At 43.2% G+C, this 23,190-nt stretch overlaps 2 protein-coding genes across 2 annotated transcripts; both read right to left on the minus strand.

Moving 5' to 3' along the window:
• Window positions 1-962: 962 nt before the first annotated feature.
• pfkma (phosphofructokinase, muscle a) lies at window positions 963-12,285 on the minus strand. Its single transcript, XM_027021338.2, has 22 exons — window positions 12,110-12,285; window positions 9,233-9,306; window positions 9,039-9,116; window positions 8,760-8,949; window positions 8,095-8,260; window positions 7,854-7,898; window positions 7,401-7,509; window positions 6,727-6,822; window positions 6,524-6,616; window positions 6,212-6,337; window positions 6,055-6,119; window positions 5,856-5,919; window positions 5,550-5,696; window positions 5,393-5,463; window positions 4,536-4,623; window positions 4,291-4,443; window positions 3,977-4,141; window positions 3,807-3,868; window positions 3,534-3,645; window positions 3,328-3,427; window positions 1,455-1,560; window positions 963-1,330 (listed from the first exon to the last, which is right to left on the minus strand). Exons 1-22 carry the CDS (start codon window positions 12,198-12,200, stop codon window positions 1,183-1,185), a joined length of 2,349 nt encoding a protein of 782 aa, XP_026877139.1. The 5' UTR covers window positions 12,201-12,285; the 3' UTR covers window positions 963-1,182.
• A 400-nt stretch (window positions 12,286-12,685) lies between these two features.
• troap (trophinin associated protein) lies at window positions 12,686-22,830 on the minus strand. Its single transcript, XM_035522563.1, has 18 exons — window positions 22,742-22,830; window positions 22,287-22,361; window positions 21,922-22,165; window positions 20,175-20,688; window positions 19,744-19,793; window positions 19,360-19,417; window positions 18,982-19,121; window positions 17,205-17,259; window positions 16,927-17,051; window positions 16,778-16,835; window positions 16,156-16,295; window positions 16,006-16,054; window positions 15,264-15,331; window positions 15,078-15,176; window positions 14,872-14,976; window positions 14,457-14,766; window positions 13,668-13,837; window positions 12,686-13,567 (listed from the first exon to the last, which is right to left on the minus strand). Exons 2-18 carry the CDS (start codon window positions 22,340-22,342, stop codon window positions 13,493-13,495), a joined length of 2,316 nt encoding a protein of 771 aa, XP_035378456.1. The 5' UTR covers window positions 22,343-22,361; window positions 22,742-22,830; the 3' UTR covers window positions 12,686-13,492.
• Window positions 22,831-23,190: the final 360 nt, after the last annotated feature.

The following is a 23,190-nucleotide window of genomic DNA, read 5'->3' on the forward strand; positions in this document are numbered from 1 at the left end:
ACTGGTGTAGTCAAATCATGTACAGTGTGACAGACTCATAAGTTTCAGTGATGTGCGAGTCTCCCACATTGTACTAATAGTGATTGACAAATTTTAACCTTGAACTGAGTTCTGTCTCACTGAACCTCACTGCTCTGGATACATGGTGCTTTCAGCAGTAAGGAGTCTGATCAAGGTTGCACTAAGCCCATATGAAATTACAGGTCATGTCATGTCTTTACCAGGGACTACTGACCTCACAAAGTAGATGTGCATCTTACCTCTAATGGACTGTTGAAATACTGCCAGATCACTTACTCTGTAAAATGCATGTCAATGTGACAAGGAGTTGTGAACCAAAAAGTCTGCCAGGACAGTTAGCTGTGATTAAAAATCACACATTTGCACCGTTTGAGGTTAAACAGAGAGGCCTTTTCCACGTTCTTTTAGTTTCTAATGCAGCAGTACTGTGGTGAGGGTGCACACTTCACAATGCAAAGTGGTACTGCCAGCCCAATTAGCGAAAATATGGGTGACTCAAAAAGAAGAGCTGTCAGGAGAGCTGTCAGAAGAGCTCTCAGAAGAGCTTTCAGGAGAGCTGTCAGGAGAGCTGTCAGAAGAACTCTCAGAAGAGCTTTCAGAAGAGCTGTCAGGAGAGCTGTCAGGAGAGCTGTCAGAAGAGCTTTCAGAAGAGCTTTCAGAAGAGCTGTCAGAAGAGCTCTCAGAAGAACTGTCAGAAGAGCTCTCAGAAGAGCTGTCAGGAGAGCTGTCAGAAGAGCTTTCAGAAGAGCTGTCAGAAGAGCTGTCAGAAGAGCTTTCAAAAGAGCTTTCAGAAGAGCTCTCAGAAGAGCTCTCAGAAGAGCTGTCAGAAGAGCTGTTGGCACGTCAGTCACAGGGCTGCTGGAAAGAAAACAGACTGTGATTCTGAGCTGACCTAAAAGACAAACAGACGAATAGACTCCTGACCCAAGACAAACTCCTGCTTACGGAAATAAGACGACTTTAATTGATGTTTTGCAAACTGCTGGTAATACAGGTACTGTGAGTACATGGACAAAATAGGGATAGTCAGTAAAGAAAAGGAGATATTACAACAAACACGATGAAAAGAATAATAGAACAGGAAACTGGAACAGCAGTGGTGAGAGAACACATGGCTTTATTTCCACACAAGTCCTTCTCTTTCATCACTCTTTCATCATTTCATTTCACTAAAGTGACAGGTGCTCTCTTGCTGATAATGTGCTCCATAAGAACAGCCTCCGAGGTGTCCAAGTTGATCTTGTATTTGGCCAAAATTTTCAGAATAGGCCTCAACTTCAGCCACCACTGTGTTTTTGGAATACGGTGACTAAAGATGAGAGAGAGAAAAATGCATGGAAAAGAGGAAAGAGGCAAAGTTCAGGTAAATTTACAGGCCTGTTAAAGTATGTTAAAGACAAGATTTTGTTTAATACAGAAACGCAAGTTCTTACTCAAAATCAGTTTCTTCCTTCAGCTCATCCAGGGGCTGGAACACCAGTCCTCTCTTCCTCATACCCAGTACACATGCCGAGTCCGGAGTGTTGGCAAAAATACGTCCTGTCGTAGTCCAAACCATGGGAAGACAGAACACACGAGACAAGAACATTACTTTCCTGTCCAATTATGTGCGGGTAATCAAAGATACGGCGGTTGACTCCAGATGCCATCATGTCTGATGTGACTATGAGACTAAGCATTTTTATCTCCTGAATATAACAGTAAGCGAACATATTGGACACATTTATCAGCAATCCCTTTTATGGCTGAGATCCGCTGAGACACTGACGAGAACAAAGAGCACATGATCCTGAAGCGACACTAGAAACACAGAAAAACTTGCTGAAAGCAAGAGTACAGCAATCACGTCTCTACCCGACATCAGCAAATCCGATCATATCACCTCATACCAGAACTGTAACCAGATCCACTGACTGTGTGTTGCAGTAATCCCCCTTGTCTGCTTTAGTTTAATCTATCTTTGTTTCCATAGGTTTCATATGCCATGTGCTTTTGTTATGGTTCTTTGCTCCTCCGCATCTCCACCCCCTTGTTATGCACCTGTGTCTCACCTGTAGAGCTTCCTGCTAACTGTCCCCAGGTGTTCCTTGTTGATTTCTCCTTGTGTATATATATATCTATCCCTGGTCAGAGTTGTATGCATGTATGTCTGTCTCCTTGAGTTTACACCTTGTCATATTGTTTTCTCTTTCATTTTTCTTCTTGTTTCCCTGTCTCATTAGCTGTATCTAGTAATTACTGTATCTAGTAATTCCTTTGTGTCTTTTGTCTGTAGCTTTTGGTCTCTTATTCTTTAGTTTGGTTCTCACTGCCAATTCACCAATAAACGATACTGGCACTTGTATCCTGTTTCTATGCCTCCTGCTCCTGTGTCACAGCATGCACTGCTGTCTGCAGTGCGGCCCTCCCGTTAGGAGACGTGGCAGAGTGTGCTGCAGGGTAAGGCGTGCAGGGAAAAACAGTAAACTGAGTTAGAAAAGCAGAGCTGAGTCTCAGATCCAGGAACGTAAAAGCCTATGAGTGAGGGAACGATTACAGAACATCAGTGACTACAGAGGCAGAATCTCAAGATGCGTTCAGTGCCAGCCTTTCCCTGGCATCAGAATACCGATGTTCCATAATCCTTCCCAATCCAATACATCCATGGATTGTGCAATCTCCTTTATGGAACTATGTGAGACTGCTGTTCACTATAGTTCAGACTTCAATACAACAGTCCCCCTCAGACTATCTACACACACATGCGCACGCACACACACACACACACACACACACACACACACACACACACACACACACACACACACACACTGTGTCTAATCTTGTGTACATACCTCACGTGTATTATTTGTAGACTTTTGTGAGTCTTAGGACTAGATGAATTTCCTTTCTCCTGTGTGTCTGCTATCCTGTATGTCTGATTCATTTACAGTATTTGGCACATGCTCTTATTCAGAGCACCTAACATATTCCTCAGTATGAAGGTACATGTGCTCCCTGGGAACTGAGCCCTTGCTGCTGCAAGCATTACCAGGAGAGTTTCAGGAGCACTCTGGGGAGAGCACTGTGATGAGCTCCTCAGGAACTGTAACTTATCCATCAAACTTCTCACACAGTGTACACCTCACCATTCCGTTGACTTCTATTTTAAACATATATTTTTAAAGTATTCTAAATGATTGTGGTATATTTGCCTTTTTATTGTGTTGAATTTCTATTTTGGCCTAATGCGTTTCTATCTATTTCTTTTATATGGATTTGTCTAATCCTCACAGGCTGTGAGGAGAATAGAAATGTGGCTCTCACCATGTCTGTAACATTCTTTCAACTTCTCAGTTAGCCAGAGAACAGATTTAGCCCCCATCTTAGTTGCAAAGTTCCTGTCAAATGGAGTTGGCGTACCACCCTGAAGCCAAAGAGAGGGAGAGAGCAGAAAAAGGAAAGTGTCATTTCATCTTTATAAAGCTTCTGTGAAAAAGTGTCATTAAACACTGATCAGCATCCTTCGTCACCTGCTGCATGTGTCCAAGCACATTCTTACGGCAGTCAAACACTCCCTTTCCCTCTTCTGAGTACAAGTTGAAGATGAAATCGGTCGTGTAGTTGGCATTAGAGTTCTCATTTCTACAAAAAGACAAAAAGCACTTAACTTAAATGTGACCAGACTTTCAGCCTGTAATCCAATGTTTCAAAGTTTTGTGACTGAACCAAACTCTGGAGCCTGGCCTATAAAACATACTTCCTTTATGAAACGAAATCTCTGTCATGTTTTGATTGATGTCTACCTGAGAATCAGGCCTCTCTTAACTGTGGTCTTCATTTTCTGTACAATATGTTCTACATTTGTCTGATAAGAGAAAAGAAGAAACCTGCTAAATACATACAACACCTGCATATATATGGTTGTACAGTCACAGAGTTTCAGTCCACACAATTCTGTGTTTCTCCTGTTCACCTCCAAATCCCGAATGCCAAATTTCTCCTCAAAGATGTAGGCTGCGTCTGCACCGGCGGCTAGGCCAGACATGGTTGCTAGGTAGCCACAGTAGCCTCCCATCGTCTCAATGATGAACACCCGTCGTTTAGTGCCAGCAGCCGACTGCTTGATCCTGTCACATGTCTGCAGGCACACACACACGCACGTGCGTGCGCACACAAAGGCGCACACACAGCTAAGACTGAGCGGACACAATTACAGAAAACCGTAGTGACAGATCCGACTTAGTAAAGATGGAAGTGACTGTGTGCATTTACGCTTAGGGCTCTGACCATGGTGATGGTGTTCAAAGCGGTGTCAGCTCCGATGCTGAAGTCTGATCCTGGAACATTATTAGACACAGTAGCAGGTATGACTACTATGGGGATACACAACTCCTCATACTTCTCTCTGGCGTGGACGAGATCCAGACCACCGGAGAATGCCTGTGTTTATAGAGAGGAGGAAAAAACACGTTTAGTAAATGGGGTATACTGTCATATGTTCAAGTATCCTATATCCTAATTAAGTCAAGTACCTCAAAACCTCCTATAACGATGAGACCATGAATGTTGTACTTGGCAATATTCAGACTGATCTCCTCCATGTATTTTGCTGGAAGGACTCTGCCAAGAAAGCATAGAGGTCAGAGGAATCCTCAAGTTCAACCATGTGACTCTGAGTTAGTCAGAGCATCACTGGACTATAACACAGTTAGTAATCAGAGCATCACTGGACTATAACACAGTTAGTAATCAGAGCATCACTGGAGTATAGCAGAGTTAGTAATCAGAGCATCAGTGGAATATAGCAGCGTTAGTAATCAGAGCATCACTGGAGTATAGCACAGTTAGTAATCAGAGCATCACTGGAGTATAGCACAGTTAGTAATCAGAGCATCAGTGGAATATAGCAGAGTTAGTAATCAGAGCATCACTGGAGTATAGCACAGTTAGTAATCAGAGCATCAGTGGAATATAGCAGAGTTAGTAATCAGAGCATCACTGGAGTATAGCACAGTTAGTAATCAGAGCATCACTGGAGTATAGCACAGTTAGTAATCAGAGCATCAGTGGAATATAGCAGAGTTAGTAATCAGAGCATCACTGGAGTATAGCACAGTTAGTAATCAGAGCATCACTGGAGTATAGCAGAGTTAGTAATCAAAGCATCACTGGAGTATAGCAGAGTTAGTAATCAGAGCATCAGTGGAATATAGCAGAGTTAGTAATCAGAGCATCACTGGAGTATAGCAGAGTTAGTAATCAGAGCATCACTGGAGTATAGCAGAGTTAGTAATCAGAGCATCAGTGGAATATAGCAGAGTTAGTAATCAGAGCATCACTGGAGTATAGCAGAGTTAGTAATCAGTTACAATTAGTAAGTGAACTGTACCTTTTTGTGCCTAAATTGGACCCCCCCTTTCCTGTCCAGCCTCCAACACTGGTCCAAGTGAACTGCTCTATCTGAGGAGGAGATTAGTTGGTACCCACAGACATGACAAACAGCATTCTTGATACAGTGAATTGAGGGTCAGGCACAGGCCGCTCACCTTTCCTTGGGCCAAACCCTCAAAGCCGTCATGCACTGCTAGCATGTTGTGGCCCTGGGTAATGCCGATCCTGACCGCAGCACGCACGGCCGCGTTCATGCCTGCACAGGGAGCCCCTACGTTTAGAACGGCCACGTTGATATTACTCTACTCAGGAGAGAGAGAGAGAGAGAGAGAGAGAGAGAGAGTGAGTGGACTTTAGTGAGTACATTCCAACAATAGTTCACGTGGCATAAAACCTGGTGATTGAGGAGCTGATTGAGGTTTCGTGTATGAATGAGTAAACTGTCTAAATCTGAATCTTACTTTAACGTCTGAGAGATGCACGTGAGCCAGAAGCTTATATGTGTTCCAGTTGTTCTCGAAGCTCCTGGACAGGGAGACAGTTGTGGTGTTATACAATAAAGACAAAAGAGCCTTGCTTCGAAAATTTGACTGCCCAAATAGGACCAACTACAAACAGCACGGCTAAAGAAAATTGGAAGATGTGAATTTGGATACATACTTTCCTCTGAGTTTCACAGCATCCTCAAATCTGCCTTCTTTCATAGCAATAGTAACATCCTTGGTCTGATGGGGAGAAGGCAAAGGTTAGAAAGACAAATCCAGGTAAGTACCGCACAACACCTGCATGGGGCGCTGTAGTACAGGCAGCTACATACCACTTGCACACACTCCATCAGGGGCAGCCTGACAGCCTGGTTCCCAGACAGGCTGACCACACACGCGGGTGTGTCAGGTGTAGCTTCCATCAGAGCCATCACTGCCTCCACTCCCATCCTGCTGCCCTGTTACACACACACACATGCACAGGCAAAAGAAATTGTCATTTAGGACTAAAATAAAATTGAAATGCCAAATAGAATATGCAGAACCTAGCGATGTGTAAAAGATGAAGGGGGAGGGCATGACAGAGACAGCGTGTCAGAAACAGCGGGACTGAGAGACATACAGACAGCGAGAGAGAAACCCACCAGTATCCTGTCGAAGGCTGAAGGAGTCCCACCACGCTGCACGTGGCCCAGAATAGTGGAGCGAGTGTCATAGCCCAGCCTCTTAGTCACTAACTGCAGGGCAACAAAGATGGAATTCAGAGTATCTAGTACAGGCTGATCTTTAAAAACACTCTCGTTTACATCATTTTAATCTACAGGCTAAAACAGGCTAAATCTGCCACCTCTCTGATATGATCGCAGGTGATGGGCTTGCCATCCCGTGCCATGGCGCCCTCAGCCACAATGATCACATTGAGACGAGATCCTCTGTTTCTGGTCTGAAAGAGGAATGATGCATAACACCGCAATTAGCAATGGTTTCATATTTTGGAAAATCATATAGTTCACGTCTTTGGAACATTGTCAGGGTTTCGAAGGCTATGTTTAGAACATCTGACTAATAATCAATACTGCTAAATAATTCCTGATATTTTGTTTCCTATTAAAACCTCTGAATGCAGAGGTTTTACTTTCTCAAAGGAATCAGTATTTTGCATGTTAAAGAAACATTTCTTATGCATTTTTGTATCTACGATTCTGTGAATATACTGCTTACTAGAGTCTGAGAAAAGTGCTTCTACTCAAAAACTGCATTGCTTTTATTTTTTATACAGTAAAATTGTATTCTCTTCATTGGCCTCATATACACTTTTGATTGTCACAGCAAAAATACAGCATAAAACAAGGTCCTACATATGACCAGACTGAAATCAGACATACAACATAATACTATCAATCATAATTCATGATTCGGCCAATTCTCTAATCGTTAAGCAGACTTAGCAGCACCTGCTAGTGTTAGATGTGACTGAGTAACAACAGTACTCTAAAATCCAGAATTGTCTAGAGTAGGTACCTCCATCAGTCTCCTGCACAGGTGCTCCTCCCAGCCGTCTTCTGGAGGCATCTCAGGAATAAACACCCAGTCAGCACCACAAGCCAAAGCAGTAACCAAAGCCAGGTAACTGAGACAGACAGACAGACAGACAGACAGACAGACAGACAGACGGGCCTTACTAATATTCAGCCACTCAGTGGCATTTGTATTGTGCCATCTCTCAAACATTTGTGCATGAGCCCCTGTGATGATCTATGATGATTTGTGATGATCTGTGGTGATTGGTGATGATCTGTGATTATCTGTGGTGATATGTGATGATCTGTGATGATCTGTGGTGATATGTGATGATCTGTGATGATCTGTGGTGATTGGTGATGATCTGTGGTGATCTGTGGTGATCCATAATGATCTGTGATGATCCGTGATGATCTGTAGTTATCTGTGATGATCTGTCTCCTCAGCTCTTACCCACAGTGCCTTCCCATGACCTCCAGAATGAAGGCTCGCTGGTGGCTGCCAACGAGACCAAAGGTGGAAATATCAAAAGTTGAAAACTCATGGCTCATCATGCTAAACCACATTTTTTATTCAAGAATCTCATGGTTTAGTTAGGCAAACATATGCTTCTGTAAAAGTACTCTTCAGACAACATTAATAAATCCTTAGGCAGAAATCCCAGGATGTGGAAGTGTCATGTCCCCATGCTCACCTCTGGGCTGTGGTGGTGATGCTGTCCACCACCTCCATTATGCGGTGGAGAGCGGAGTCTGTGCCGATGGTCATGTCCGTCCCACAGAAGTCGTTGTCAATGGACCCCACCATGCCCACGATGTTCAGGTGAGATGCATTCTTTGCCTCATCTGCAGAGATCTTGCCTGAAAAGCAACATGTTGCATCATGCAAAAAGCAAGGTTTATGGGTGAAGCTAGTGTACATGTACGGCACTTATCCAGAGCTCTGCCATTGCCTCATAGAATACATCCTAGCCAGTGCAGCAGGTTAGAGTCCAACATACCAGTGGACTAGAATACTGTAGAAATACAGGGATCACTGCTGATGCCTAGAAGTACAAAATTCATAAGGTCGATCTTAATCAATGATAAGTGCAATAAACAATAAGTACTAGAGTTTGTTAGACAAGATCAGTGTAATAAACAATACCCCACAATAAGTACTAGTTTAGTCAGTCAATATAGGTGCAGGGTCAGTGGTCATTTAATTATTCCACAAATAGATGGATGGATTCCATGAATAGATGTACACATCATGCCAACTTTTACAGTTTGATAATTCCATGGATATACCCACACTGTATATGTTATTAAATACACCAGTATGACCTCATGACCTTCCAGCTGGTGGTTAGAGGCTCACCTTTGCTGACCAGGTTCACCAGCAAGTCACTCCACTCAGTTCGGAACTGATTGGCACCGGTCAAACTGCCATCTCCGCCAATCACACAGAGGTTGGTGATGCCCCGCTTGACCAGGTTGTAGGCAGCTTTCATTCGTCCCTCTCTGGTCTGGAAATCCTTACAGCGGGCACTACCAATCACAGTGCCCCCCTACCAAAAACCGCAAAGGTGAAAACAGCCTTTAACTATAAAACAAATTGAAAAGGTTCAAGGTTTCAGTTCAGTTTCAGTGGACTCACCAGCTGTAGCATCATAGAAACACTCTCCCAGGTAGCCGGGCGAATACAGTCCCCCCCATCTACCAGGCCCTGGTAGCCCTGAAGCACAGCAACACAAAACACAGAACAGGTCACAATGCCAAAGAACTCTACCAGCCACCTTAACAAATTCACAGATCCACCACTCTTATCTAAATGAGCACACAAATGAACACCTCATGGATGAAGAAGACCTTGGCTCCAGTGTATAAGCCTACTCTGACAGTGGCCCTCACTGCGGCATTCATTCCTGAAACAGACAGAAAGTGTGGCTTGAGAGAAAAGACTCATACCTACATGGATGACACCACTCATACTACTCCCTAAGGGCTCACTCAGTTGCAAGTGTCATTGCTACAAAACATTTTTTCATTATGGAGTATGGTGTGTAGATTTGTGTGTAGAATCTATTTTAAGATGAGTTTGAAACATCAAAATGTGGTGAACTTTCTGTATGTGTTGCGTTATAAATATACACATTTACAAACAGCTTTACTGTGCTGGCACAGCTGATGAAGGATCTCTGCCTGCCTCTACATCTTTTATTACAACACACACACACACACACACACACACACACACACACACACACACACACACACACACACACACACACACATGGCTGTGTCCAGAGAAACAGGTTGTTTTCACAGGTCAAGATAAGTGCTTCTGAAGCTAGGCTGCAGTAGGAGATAAAACCAGGCTATATATATACACACACACTGTGTGCACACTTATTAGGCAAGAGAGTATGTTTACCATATGATCATTTGTATGCATATTTTCCAACTCCAAGATGTATAAACTTGAATGCTTATTGGATTTAATGATATCAGGTGATGTGTATTTGTGTAATGAAGGAGGGTGTGGCCTGAGGAGGTCAACACCTATATCAAGGTGTGCAGAATTATTAGGTAGCTTCTTTCCTCAGGCAAAATGTACCAAAAAAGACTCTGAGAAGTCAAAAATTGTAAAAACTCTTTCACAGGGATGCAGCACTCTTGGAATTGCTAAGATATTAGGGTGTGATCACAGATCCATCAAGCATTTTGTAGCAAATAGTCAACAGGGCCACAAGAAATGTGCTGAGAAAAAAAAAGATTAACTGTCAAAGATTTGAGAAGAATCAAACGTGAAGTGACCAAGAACCCGTTATCCTCCAGTGCTGTCATATTCCAGTGTTCAGTACTCAGAGACACGGCCAATGTAAGGAAGGCTGAAACCCGACCACCACTGAGCAAGACACATAAGCTGAAACATCAAGACTGGGCCAAGAAATATCTGAAGACAGATTTTATGCATTGAAGTGATGAGTGACTCTTGATGGACCAGATGGATGGGCCTGTGGCTGGATCAGTAATAGCACAGAGCTCCACTTTGACTCAGATTCATCTCAGATTAGATGAGCTAATTGGACCTTTTTGGGTAGAGGATGGACTCAAAATCAACTCCCAAACCTACTGCCAGTTTTTAGAAGACACTTTCTTCAAGCAGTGGTACAGGAAAAAGTCTGCATCTTTCAAGAAGACAATGATTTTTATGCAGGACAATGCTCCACCACATGCATCAAAGTACTCCACTGTGTGGCTAGCCAGTAAAGCCCTTAAAGATGAAAGAATATTGACATGGTCCCCTACCTCACCTGACCTAAACCTTACTGAGAACTTGTGGGTCCTTCTTAAACGGGAGATTTACAGTGAATGAAAACGGTACAGCTCTCTGAACAGTGTCTGGGAAGCTGTGGTTGCTGCTGCACAAAAAGTTGATTGTCAACAGATTAAGAAACTGACAGACTCCATGAATGGAAAGTTTATGACTGTTATTGAAAAGAAGGGAGGGTGGGTTTTTGTTTGTTTGTTTTTTTGTTTGAAGATATCAGAAATAATTTTAAATGCTGTTATTTTGTTTATTCTTAACAGTTGAAAAACAAGTGAGATGGAAAATTTCCATTTTTAATTTAGTTCTATAATCTGCACACTAATAGTTGCCTAATAATTCTGCACACACAGATATTCTCCTAAGAAAGCTCACTTTCTTAAATATTCAGGTTTGAGGTTTATTAACATTTTGGATTGACTGAGAGCACCATAGTTGTTCAATAATAAAATGAATCATCAAAAATACAACTTGCCTACTGATTGTGCACAGAGTGTATGTGCATGTTTATACATTTATATATTTGTTTACATGCATGTAATTAAATCCAAGACGCATATGGTAGTCACGAAGTCATGTTATCAACTTATGGAAATGTGGACCTGACAGTATGGAGGGGAATTAAATTTCTGTGGCCGGGTCATGAGATCGCTTGATCTGTCTCCCATATCTTCTGAGGACCCTTCTGCAAAGGCCCGGATGCGTGGCCTCTTGTACTCAAGGCAATGCGATGTCTCTGGTTTCAGAAGTGAACAGCTGTGGTGCCGATGTTCCTATCTACAACTGTGTCACTCCACCAAAAGGTCACTGAGGCTAAATTAAGCTCCAAATCACAGAGGGACCAGGGTGCAGGACAAGAGAAGCTAAAGGTTATATGAAAATTAATATTAGTTATATGAAGTAAAGGCAGCTGTTGCTCACATGATGGCTTCAATTTAGCCTGTATATCAAGAAGTCCTTGCTCTGCATGGTTCCAGATGCATTTTATTTATATGAAGAAGTGGAAAAAAAGCTCAAAGCAAAACATTGTTTTGGGGAAGTATATTTAAACATTTTAGGATTGTTTAAAAAATGCACATGCAGCATAAACTAACACATTGAATATATTAATAGAGTGAGAACTCTCCACAAGCATTTTAAATACTGCATGAACAGCATTCTGCACAAAAAATGTGTTTACACGTTTGACGAACTTACAAGCTTTGAAAAATCTAAAGTCAAACACAGATGATTGATCACTTTGCTAGAACACAAAACCATCCAAACCCGTCAAAGGCGCAGGAATCATCAAATGTTAGTCTTCCCCTAATGTATATGCCCTTCAAAAGCTGCGCTAGTCCTAGCACCTCAGGGACCCATGAATACCCTGCACATGACAAACAGGTGCGTCTACCTACCTTGGGCATCACCTCCTGAGGTCAGCACAGCGATGGCCCGTCCAATCCCCATCGTGGTGGGGTCCTGTCCTGAGGTGTGTGTTTGGGACATGATGTGAGGTGCTCCAGGGAACCGAACAGTTAAGGTGCAGAATGGCTGAGTTCCCCTCGGAGGGCTCTCGGAGCTGAGGGCTGCACAGGGAAGGTTTTATAGTACGACATTCCAACTCCCACCCTCTCCCCCCCTAGACAAATACCCCCCCCCCCATCTCAGGACTAAATATAAAGTTAAACGTCACGACCTCAGCTTCTCCTGTTAACACTGCATTTGGAATAAATCAGTGTAAAGTCTGATCAAATGATCTACCAATGTGTGATCTGTTGGTCACACAAGTCAAAGGTCAACTGTGCACACAGCAGGCACGGTTATGGGAACACTTAAAAGATGGATGCTATCCAAAATCAGTCATTTCCATTAGGATGTTCATCCTTAGATGAAAATAAATAAATAAAACAAACTTATGTCCATTGTACGTGCAGGACTCAATTATCAAATAAACAAGGTCATAAAATAAATAAGGTCAGGCGACAAGGGACCATTTTTGGATGTTTACATTTATTAATAGACACATTATAATGATAGTGATCAAACTCACAGCCATTTTAGGTTCAACAAAAAAAGGTGTTGAATGGTGACCTCTGCCTTGTCCTGCATGTAACACACATGATGTACAGGGAGGGGTCACATGTCGGTGATCAGGTTTTCAGTTTAAAATGTTCTGCAGTCTTAGTGTTATGCACACATAAAATGTTCCTGTAATCATCATTTTAAAAACATCACTTAAATACAGGGCATGTGGAAGACAAATGATCAGGTAAATACATAAAATGTTGGGGGTCCTTGGTAATTACCACTGAAAATCAGAGCTTAGTCAGTTCTGGGATATTTGTAAACGAAACTCCAACATGGGCAATTTCACATTTCACCATGAATTGGTCTACCAATAATACTGCTTAGGATATGTCAATACTGAACATCAAAAACAAGAACAACCCCCCCGCCCCAAAAAGATTCCTGAACAGCCTTCAATCCACAGATGTAGAATGGCATCCCCTTAACTGGCAGGTGCTTTTAGCTTGGCCTAATAAACTGTTCTTATGTTTCTTTTTTGATGATGATAAATAATGTTCAACTACAGTATGCAAAGAAAACTGCAGCAACAAGGATAAAGTTACAACCCAGATGCATGAACCATGTGTTAGTAGAGGAAGGTCAGACTGAACCTGTGGAACAAGGAAATGCCGTGAAACATCTGCAGATTCTGGATGGATCGAAGCAAGCTGGACAGAACTACCAGCGAACAAAGAAACCTTCACCAACGTTTGGCTGTTCGTGTTCAGCCGTCAGGCTCTAAGTGATAAGGACAGGTGGGCGACGGGACTAAGGTTCGGCGACGTCACACCAATGGGCACAAAACACTGAAAGGGAAGAAAAAGACAAGACAGAAGTTTAGAAAGACCGGAGTCCGTCTGCAACTGTATGGCCGTGTGATGTGAAGGGCGAGAGAGGGCCACGCACCATGGAGTCGTGAAAGAGGAGCGTGGAGGCCACAGGGTTGGTGCAGCGGGGCCGTGTCGGCCATGACTGCTGGTCTGACATGTAGGTAGCACACTCCTCATCCAGGAACAGCTCCTCTAGGGGCGGGAGACGCCGTCTCAGGGCACACACTGCCAAGCTGGTGCTAGAGGCTGACACACACACACACACACACACACACACACACACACACCCCTTAGTAGAGGATGCACGACACTGACTGCAAATCAGCAAATAAAAACTAGCAGCTTTAAAATAAAATATAAAACTTATTAAAAATATTTCTCTGCTTAGATGACAGGCAACTGATACACCAGCTGGTCACCCCCCCCCCCCCCCCCCACAAACATACCAGAAAAACATCCAACACAACTCAATGTTTCTCATAGTTTTAAAGGCATTTTAATCCAATTTATGCTCAAATTTGTTTCTAATATAAACAATGAAAAGATTATAGCCTATATATGAATTGATTCCCAAAACAAAAATATATAAAAACTAAACAAAATTTTTTTTTTAATTCCCCCTCAGCAAACAGTTTTCATTCAGAACTTTAGTCCTTCACCCTACACGTACTCATCATTATGTGAGAATCTACTCAAGAATGATGGAAACGCATCATGTGTGGCTGCCTCATAAAGCTGTTTAACCATTTTTCTACAATGTAAAAATTCTTTTTAAAAGAGTAGGTGTGTCCAGACCTTGTTTTCCCCTGGTAGCACATTAAGTAAGACGGAGTGGAACGAGTGCTCAGAGCTCTGGCCACTTTACCTTTTGTCTTGCACAGCACACTGGGCATCATTTGTTTGTTTGCATCTGAATTTGGTGCACTCTGTGATCCGCTGGTCTGGGCTGCGGAGGGCTCCTTCTGCCCTGCATGCTGCCGGGTCGGCGGGGCAGCAGCACGGTCCACAGCATCACGCAGGCCTGGCACGAGTGGCTTCCGTCCAGAAGAGAACACGATGACCGACTGCCTGTGTGCTGCTTGGATAAAGGGCTGACCCGCACGGTGCTCGCTCTCCTTCTCCGAACAGCCGAGACCCGCGTCCATGCCGTTTCCCCGCCGCAAGCCGGGCTCAATCTGTGAGAAACCAAAAGCATTGAGTCTCGGACAGAGACAAGTAGATCATTAAAAAATTTGCCACAATGTAATAGCAGAAGATCAAAAATCAATAGTGCCTCTTACAGTGCAGTGATGCTCCCGTACTTGACCAGAAATAGCACCTTCCACCAGCCCCTCCTCGTCCTCCTGCTCTGCTTCCTCCTGAAATAATCTCTGAACCACACGCTCCTGCCACAGAGACACACATGTTGATGTTAGCAAATGTCATACCCCTGTTCTTCAGGGGGTCAGTGAAGTTGAGGAGCTACGACCTCCTGGATGACCCTTACTTCATGCTGGGCAGAACTGTCTGTGGCAGAGGCTTGGGTTTCCCTTAGCCCCGGAGAGCCTCTGAAGAAGGACGTCTTATGTGCGGAGATTAGCCTCCTCTGAAAAACCACACACCCACACACACTCTAAATAAAGCTTTGTAAACACCTTGGACGACCAAAGTGGCTACAGAGCTGATCACTGACCGCAGACTGGAGCTGGCTGTATGGAACCCGCGGCTGCGTCTGGTTCCCGGCAGGAGTTCGGCTGGCACCTACATCACAAAAGGAGGTGCAGATCAGATAACGGTAAACAACAACAACAACAACAACAACAACTTCACAAGTTGCTGCTGTTCAAGGTGAAGCTCAGGACAGGATCAGCGCCTTATCCACTGAGATCCCTGGCAACCTACAATCCTTTTGTACCAACCGTGCGCAAAAACGAGCAAATTTCACTTTCAAACTTCCATTCTTGTTTAAAAGGTCCTGCACATTACAGGATGTGTGCCTTACCTCGACTGGAGCACTGCACGCCATCACTGATGCCCTGTCACACTACACCAGTTACAAAATGATCTACGCACCCTGAGGCAGAATTCATGGGCTGTCAACCCAAAGGTCTGCTGCATCACAGTGTGCATCTTACATAACGGGTGAGACACGCTTTAGTGAACATGCTATTGAACATTAACCATCAGTAGTTCAGACCCCTCAGAGACATTCAGATGGACACAAAGCATGTTCATGTGCAGATGATACTGGACACAAGTCACAGAGCAAGTAGAACATGGTGCTAGTAACACCAAGGTGGTGGATTTAATTTCCAGGGGGTGCGTGCACCGCCATCCTGATAAATACGCAAGCTCGGATAAGAGCATCTACCAAATGTCATAAATGTAGGCCAGACATACGACTACCGTTATGCAGAAAGACAAAGGAGACTCACCAGGCTGCGTTGCGACTTCCCTGGGTTTCTTCACTGGTACTCTCTGAGCCTAGTGCAGACACCATTACTTAAAGCAAGCCATTTACAACAAATGTCACCAAATGAAACAGGGTGGAAATCTGAGTGGGAGCAACCCACAAGCTGCCTTACAGAGTAGATGGAGGCTCCTCTCGCTGAGGGCCTGGTGGTCTCCTGGGGTGTTGCTCCAACAGGACCCCCCACCTTAATACCCTCATTCAGCAAAATACTACGCAGGGCTCCTGGGTCAGGGGAGAACGATATAGCGTCCCCTAGAACATTAGAATAGATTACATGGATATATAAGTTTAAGGAATACGCAGAGGTCCCCCCCCCCCCCCCCCCAAATTCCCGGGCCAGTATTCCTTGGCCATTCCACCACCCTCCACTTCATGAGGACATTTCTTATATTAGATTTTTCCCTTTTCCATTAGAAATGTCACACAGACATACAGGTGAAGAGGTACCACAAACACCTGCCCCCTCAGACCATCCCATGCTATGAAAGGAAAGAAGAAAAAGAACTGAGAAACAAGGCAGGAAAAACAGACAGACAGACGATTGACAAACTGGTTAAGACGGGACAGACGGACAAAACAACTGCCCAAACAATAACATAGCAACATTCCCACATTCCCACACCCGCTCCCTTTCAAGTAAAGATACTTTCTGCATCGGACTGCCCCCCCGTGATGAATTGGTGCTGCTGTGACTAGGATAGGGACTACAGGCAAATAAAAAAAAAGCCCATTACTTCCTGGCAGTGTTGTAGTGGTTTCTGTTTGAGCCTTCTTAATGGGGACTCTCTGAGCCTGTTGGAAACAAAGCACTTTGTTTAAATTTGATAAATCATAAAAGTCAAAAACTGGATCTGGATTTTTTTTCTACTTCAAATGAACTCACGGAGTAAACAGAAGTTCCTCTCCCTGTGGGGAACACGGACACGCGTGGAGTCGCTCCGAGAGAGATGCCCACTCCCTCACTCGGCAGGAAGTTATGTGAAGGGTCAGGGGAGGATAAAACAGCACCTAGAACAGACAACTCTACTGTTTCAAAGAATTTGCACTGGCTAATATTCAACTACTTTACTCTGGTCCTCCACTAAAGATACAGAATGCAAATAATGAGAGAGAGAGAGAGAGAGAGAGAGAGAGAGAGAGAGAGAGCGAGCAAGCGCTTACCAACAGGCTCTGCTGCTATGCCTGTCTGTGGCTTTCTGACAGGAACTCTTTGGGCCTTAAAAAAAAAAAAAAAAAGAGGCAGAACATCTGAACGTCATCTCTGAAAACTAGACAGCAGCTACCCATGGTGTACACTTCATTCTACCCAATGTGGTGAATCTTAGTTAACAAGCAACAGAGGCGACCATGCCAAGACACATGGGCTGTGTTCGAAACGATCTACTACAGACTACTCGCGTACTGATTTGGGGCCCAATCAATATACAGTATGTGACCAAAATATTTTCCGGTGTGCAAGATACCTGGATGACATACCACTTCCGCCAAATATTCCAGAATGTGGCCAGAGTTATCTTTGTGGTGTACTGCATCCCATCATGCTATGGTGGTGGAAATCTTTCCCAACTGGGCAGAACCTTCATATGTTCATGTGATGTAGTACAATTTGCATTTGTTGCATACTGGATACTAGACTGCCTACTACTATGGGGAGCAGTATTCAGTATATACTAAGTGCAGTATGTAGTAGGCTATTCTGAATAGAGTCATGAAAGCTGTGAATGAAAATTGGGGTTATTCCACCAAATATTGATTTCTGAATTCTTCCATATTTAAAACATTAGCATATTGTTGTTTAAAAATGATGTGGCAGATTCCACGAAGAGAATGCGTCCTGTAGGAATCTTGGCTCATCTGGACAGGATAGCTTCTTGCATTGGACACAAATTAGATGGAGGTACTGACATGCTCTGAAAAGCCTGTTCTACCTCATCCCAGAGAGGTAGACTCCTGCTCTACGATAAGGATCTGGGAACCGTGAAGACCATGGAAGCAAGAAAAACTCGCTGTTATATTCATGGATTGGTCTGAGGAACACATGACCCTGGTAGCCTCGTCCTCCTGTGTCCTCCTGCCATAGGGTAAACATCTGAAGAGATTAACTTGGTCAGCCACAATGCCCACATAAGCCCTACTGTCTAAATGTCCATCGACAGCTATCAGAGGACCCAGGGTGTGCCAGGAAAACACTCCCCACACCAACTACACCATTCTGTTGACACCTCACAGGAAGAGCTCATTGATTCATGCTGCATTGATTCATTCTGACCATTGGCATGGTGCAGCAGATATCTGGATTCACCAGAATGGAGAAACGTGATGTTTCTCCACTGCTCAGGGATCCAGTTTTTGCGCCCTTTTACCTACTGGAGTCTTGCCTTTCTGTTTCCCTTAGACAGCAGTGGCACGAACTGGTCCTCTGCCGTTATATCCCAGGAACGACGAGCTGTGTGTTCATATGTATTCGTTGGATCACTAGCATTGTACTCAGAAACAATTTGCTTGACTGTGCACTGCTTGCTCACCAGAACGATTCTACACATCTTCCTCTGTTTTCACTATACTCTAACACCATTGCATGAGAAAATCCCACAACCCCACAAGGCTGGTTTTTGAGATACTGGCCCTGGCTGAAATAGCACCGACAACCATGACTTAGATGACCAGTCGTTCGAATCACTCAATTTTCCCTTTCAAATGTAGATTCACACCGACACTGATCCTTGAAATTTTGCTCACCTGATTGTATGCTGCTCTCTGGGGTCACATATCTAATTTCTATACAGTGAAGCTACAAGCCCCACAGCGTATGACAAATGCACGTTTGTGCAGTCAAACACTGTCTGAAGTATCATACCAGGCCTACCCCTGGCCCCAGGTGTAGAAAGACATTTAAAATGTACATTAAAATAAAACACGAAAACATTGACAGACTTACAGAGTAGATGGAGGTTCCTCGCCCAGAGGGGTCGGCAGATATCCGGGGGGTTGCTCCAACCTGACCCCCCACTTTACCACCCTCATTCAGCAAAATACTGCACAGGGCTGCCAGATCAGGCGAGAATGCAACAGTGTTTTCTAGAACACAAACATATGTGATCATGTTCCAATACTCCCAATAACACTCGAATTCTGGTCTTTTGGTGCAAGTCAACATTAGCCACTTCGTATATTAATTTGGGATATGGAAATATGCAGTGTTATTATAACTTGTATCCAAACCAAAAAAAAAAAAAAAAAAGAAAGAAAGAAAAAAAAAAAGACTGAAATTGTGTATTTGTTGTGAAATCTGAAAGCTAACATGAGTCGCACTAACCTGACATAGCCTCAGTTCTAGAACAGTCTTCCTTCTTCTTCATGGACACTCTCTGAGGCTAAAACAGTTAGCAGTGACTCTGGGATTTGAACTCCTACACATTTTCTCCACATATTTGGATACTTAAAACCACAGTAATGGTTCTGACTGGTTTGACATTTAGCCTGACTGCAGCTCCAGCTAACTGTGTAAATATTCGGTGTCCCAGGAAGGATCAAAGATAAAAATATGACCGGGGCTCTACATTTAGATCAGTCTACAAATGAAAACGACTCATAATTAATACTGTTTAATGCAAATTAGCACAAATTATAGTGATGACATGCTACATGTTTGAAATAAGCATGATTTGGTTACATTCAAGCATTCCAGTTCTGCACTAACCATATAAACAGTACTGTCCACTCCTTCAGACTGCACAATACCACACACACCTGGGGAACAAAAAGAATTTATCTGTAGAATCAGTTATTACTAAAAAGTGACTAGATCTTTAATTTAGAGATCTTTCTAATTGGGATAATAGTTTACTCAGTCACATATCCTTAGTTTTTCTTAAGTTACTCTCTAGACAGTTTACTGCCCCAGAGCAAAGGTTTCCAGTACTAGTGCTGAGGTCCCAATGTCCTGCACAGATTAAAGTTTTCCATGCTCTGGCGCGCTGGATCCAGCTCCAGAAGGGTTTGAGAATTAGTTCTGTATTTATATCCAATGTGTCAGAGCAGGGAAAATGCAAGTGTGGGCCACACCACACTGGAGCTGAAACCCCCACCCCCCTGGTCTAGGAGCTTGGAGTATGACAGTACTCTACTCACCTGTTTTTCTTGTACAATTAGCAGAAAGGGGAGTCTGAATACAGCTTTTGGTCTTTGCCTGGCAATCTGCTTTGTCTTCAACCCCACTGATTCCAACAGAATAACCTGGGGCAAGTTCTGAATGTGCAAGGGTAATTCTAGCTAGTTGTGCACTTAAGTCCCTCTGAATGGATGATGCCATTTCATCAGATGACGGGTCATCGCCCAACCATGTCTCAGGCACTGCTTTATTAGGTTTTGACGGTGCAATTGTATGATGCTCTAGGCTAAATGGGAGAGTTTTCATTGCTGCATTGTGTTGGTGATGCTTGGGTGTCTCTAGTGAAGCAGCAGCAGCAGGAGGCGTTCTGTTTTGAGGGATGCGCCGTGCTTTGGGTGGACAACAGCTCAGAGTCACTCCAGACTTGCTCACTTTAACAGACACACCTTCAGTGCTCATCTGGTTGCAATTCCAAGCTTTGGACAAACTGAACAGAATGGGTTTAGAGCAGGTCCTTCTCTTCTGAGACTTACCCTGTAGATGTCAAAAGAAAAATTCAACAAAGACAAAAACTTACACCACTCCTATCAAGATATAGGCTACAGAGGCCCAGTATTTTACAATCATGAAGCGTTATGAAGTCAAACACCCCAGAACAGATCTGAACTGCTACCACTCATCTGCACTACCTGCTACACTTCTCAGTTATTTACATTTTTACAATTATGACTGAGTACAACTTGAGTAATTGAGGGTTAAGGGTCTTGCTCAGGGGCCCAATGCTTTGGATAAATGTGTCAGCTAAATGCCTTAAACGTAAATACTGGCTTTGACCTGTACACAACTGTTACTCAAGTGTACCATCTATACAGTAAATTAAAGTATGGTAGACAGTGGGTAATATGCAATAAGTAGTTAAGGTACTTGTAATTGGAAGGTTGCTGGTTCAAGATGCCACTGCCAAGATGCCACAACAGTGGCATCTAAAAACCTGTTTAGGTCAGACCTGTTCTCAGACCGTGCTATCAAAGTACAGTGTATAATGCATATTACCCACTGTCTACCATACTTTAATTTACTGTATAGATTGTACACTTGAGTAACAGTTGTGTACAGGTCAAAGCCAGTATTTACATTTAAGGCATTTAGCTGACAGATTTATCCAAAGCATCTTACAATTATGAATGAGTACAGCTTGAGCAATTGAGGGTCTTGCTCAGGGGTCCAACAGTGGCAAGTTAACAGTGGCAGGGCTTGAACCAGCAACCTTCGAATTACAAGTCAAGCACCTTAACCACTGAGCTAACACTGCCCATTGTACAATAAATACAAGTACAGTTGCGCTGCTTTCTGTATTCATCGTATTTGCAATGTTGCAGTTATTTGTACTGTTGTCTGCTGCTGTTTAATGTCAAATATTGTACAGTATGCTGGAGAAACTATTTTTCTTTCCCGAAGCAGCACACCTGTGGTGAGAAGCAATGACAAAGTTGACCTTGACGTGACCCCCTCCAATGGAGAACGGGTGTGGGCATAAAATATGTACTGATCTGAATTCAGTGGTCTAATCAATTAACGGTCATAAAATGGCCATTGTTGTTTTGAGCAGTTGCTATAATTCATTACAATGTGCCTCAGTTCTGTTATCATAGCTCTATGAGAAACCTTAGAGAACCTATAAGACACAGGCCAAATCTTAATTTTCATTATAATCTTAAAATGGTCAATAACAGTTGTGAGGCAGACATAATCCAGACTGTGATTTACCCGTAGAGGCCTCCCTTCCCATCGCCTATGGCTTGGACTTTGACAGATGTCTGTAGAAAGTGTTTGCATTGACTTTGCAAGGACTGGAAGCCTGCTGACACCCCTCGATTTATTTCCTCCTTTTGTGCGGTTGGAAGTTTCTTTGGGGTCCCGATTCTCAGATCCTCCGTTTGACGACGGAGCAGTGCAGGCTTTGGACCTCGAACTCTCTGGCACTTTATTTAGTTCCTGATTCTTCAAAATCCTGTAGGATTCATCGAGATTCGTTCGTGAGATTACGAGAATATTAGCCACTTATATGACGAAGATAGAATCAGGAGCGTTTATATGAAAGTTAGCTAAAACATGAGCAAAACTTTATTTACCCCGTAAACTCCGTATTCTTATTGTTTTGGGGACGCAAGCTCGTTGAGGATGCCATTTGGAGAATGATGGATTTTCTGTTAAAAAAATAAAAAATAAAAAAAAAGTAAAATAAAATAAATAAATTATATATATATATATATATATATATATATATATATATATATATATATATATATATATATATAAAACACAAACATAAAAAGCACAAACACCTAGCTAACTACATAACAAATTCTATATCGGTTAGCGAGCGCTATCTAGATCGTTTACTTGCTTATAATAACGTATTTTAGAGCATCAGCTGCGAAACCTGCAAAATTTGAACTGGACTCGCTAACGCTGAACAAACACCAGGACCATGTGTGCACCAATAAGCAATAAGATAGCAATCAGATAGCTCATCAATATCCATCTCGCCCTACAGATACAGCTTTGCAATCACATGTGTACGTACCTAATCAAGGTTAATTGAACGTCCTCTACTTTTCGTGTTATGTTCAGTTACACCGCTGCGCAACAGTAAAGTTGGACCTGCTTATACAATCCGCCCCGCTGAGTTGTTGATTTCCGGGGTATGCAGTAATTTGTAAAAAAGCACCCGATCCCATTGGCTGACGCAAATGCTCCGGCAGCCAATCGTTGGGCTCCATCAGCACTGCTATGGAAACCGTAAAGCGGCTTTAAACCACTTTTACGTTTACCACGCGTGTGTGTGTTAGTTTTTTGGTCAACCTTGGGTTCGAACCAGAAAGCCTTAAAGGCAGCTCTTGCAAAACCGCCAGAAAACAGACCAGTAGAGGTCATAGATCATAAATGCTACTAATCAACTCTAATCCTGTGCTGGGATTACACTGTTATTCTGGTTCCACTGTCATGGTTAAATTGATATGGACATTTAACACA

This window comes from Electrophorus electricus, chromosome 24 (genome assembly GCF_013358815.1).
Source record: "Electrophorus electricus isolate fEleEle1 chromosome 24, fEleEle1.pri, whole genome shotgun sequence".
Lineage (NCBI taxonomy): Eukaryota > Metazoa > Chordata > Actinopteri > Gymnotiformes > Gymnotidae > Electrophorus > Electrophorus electricus.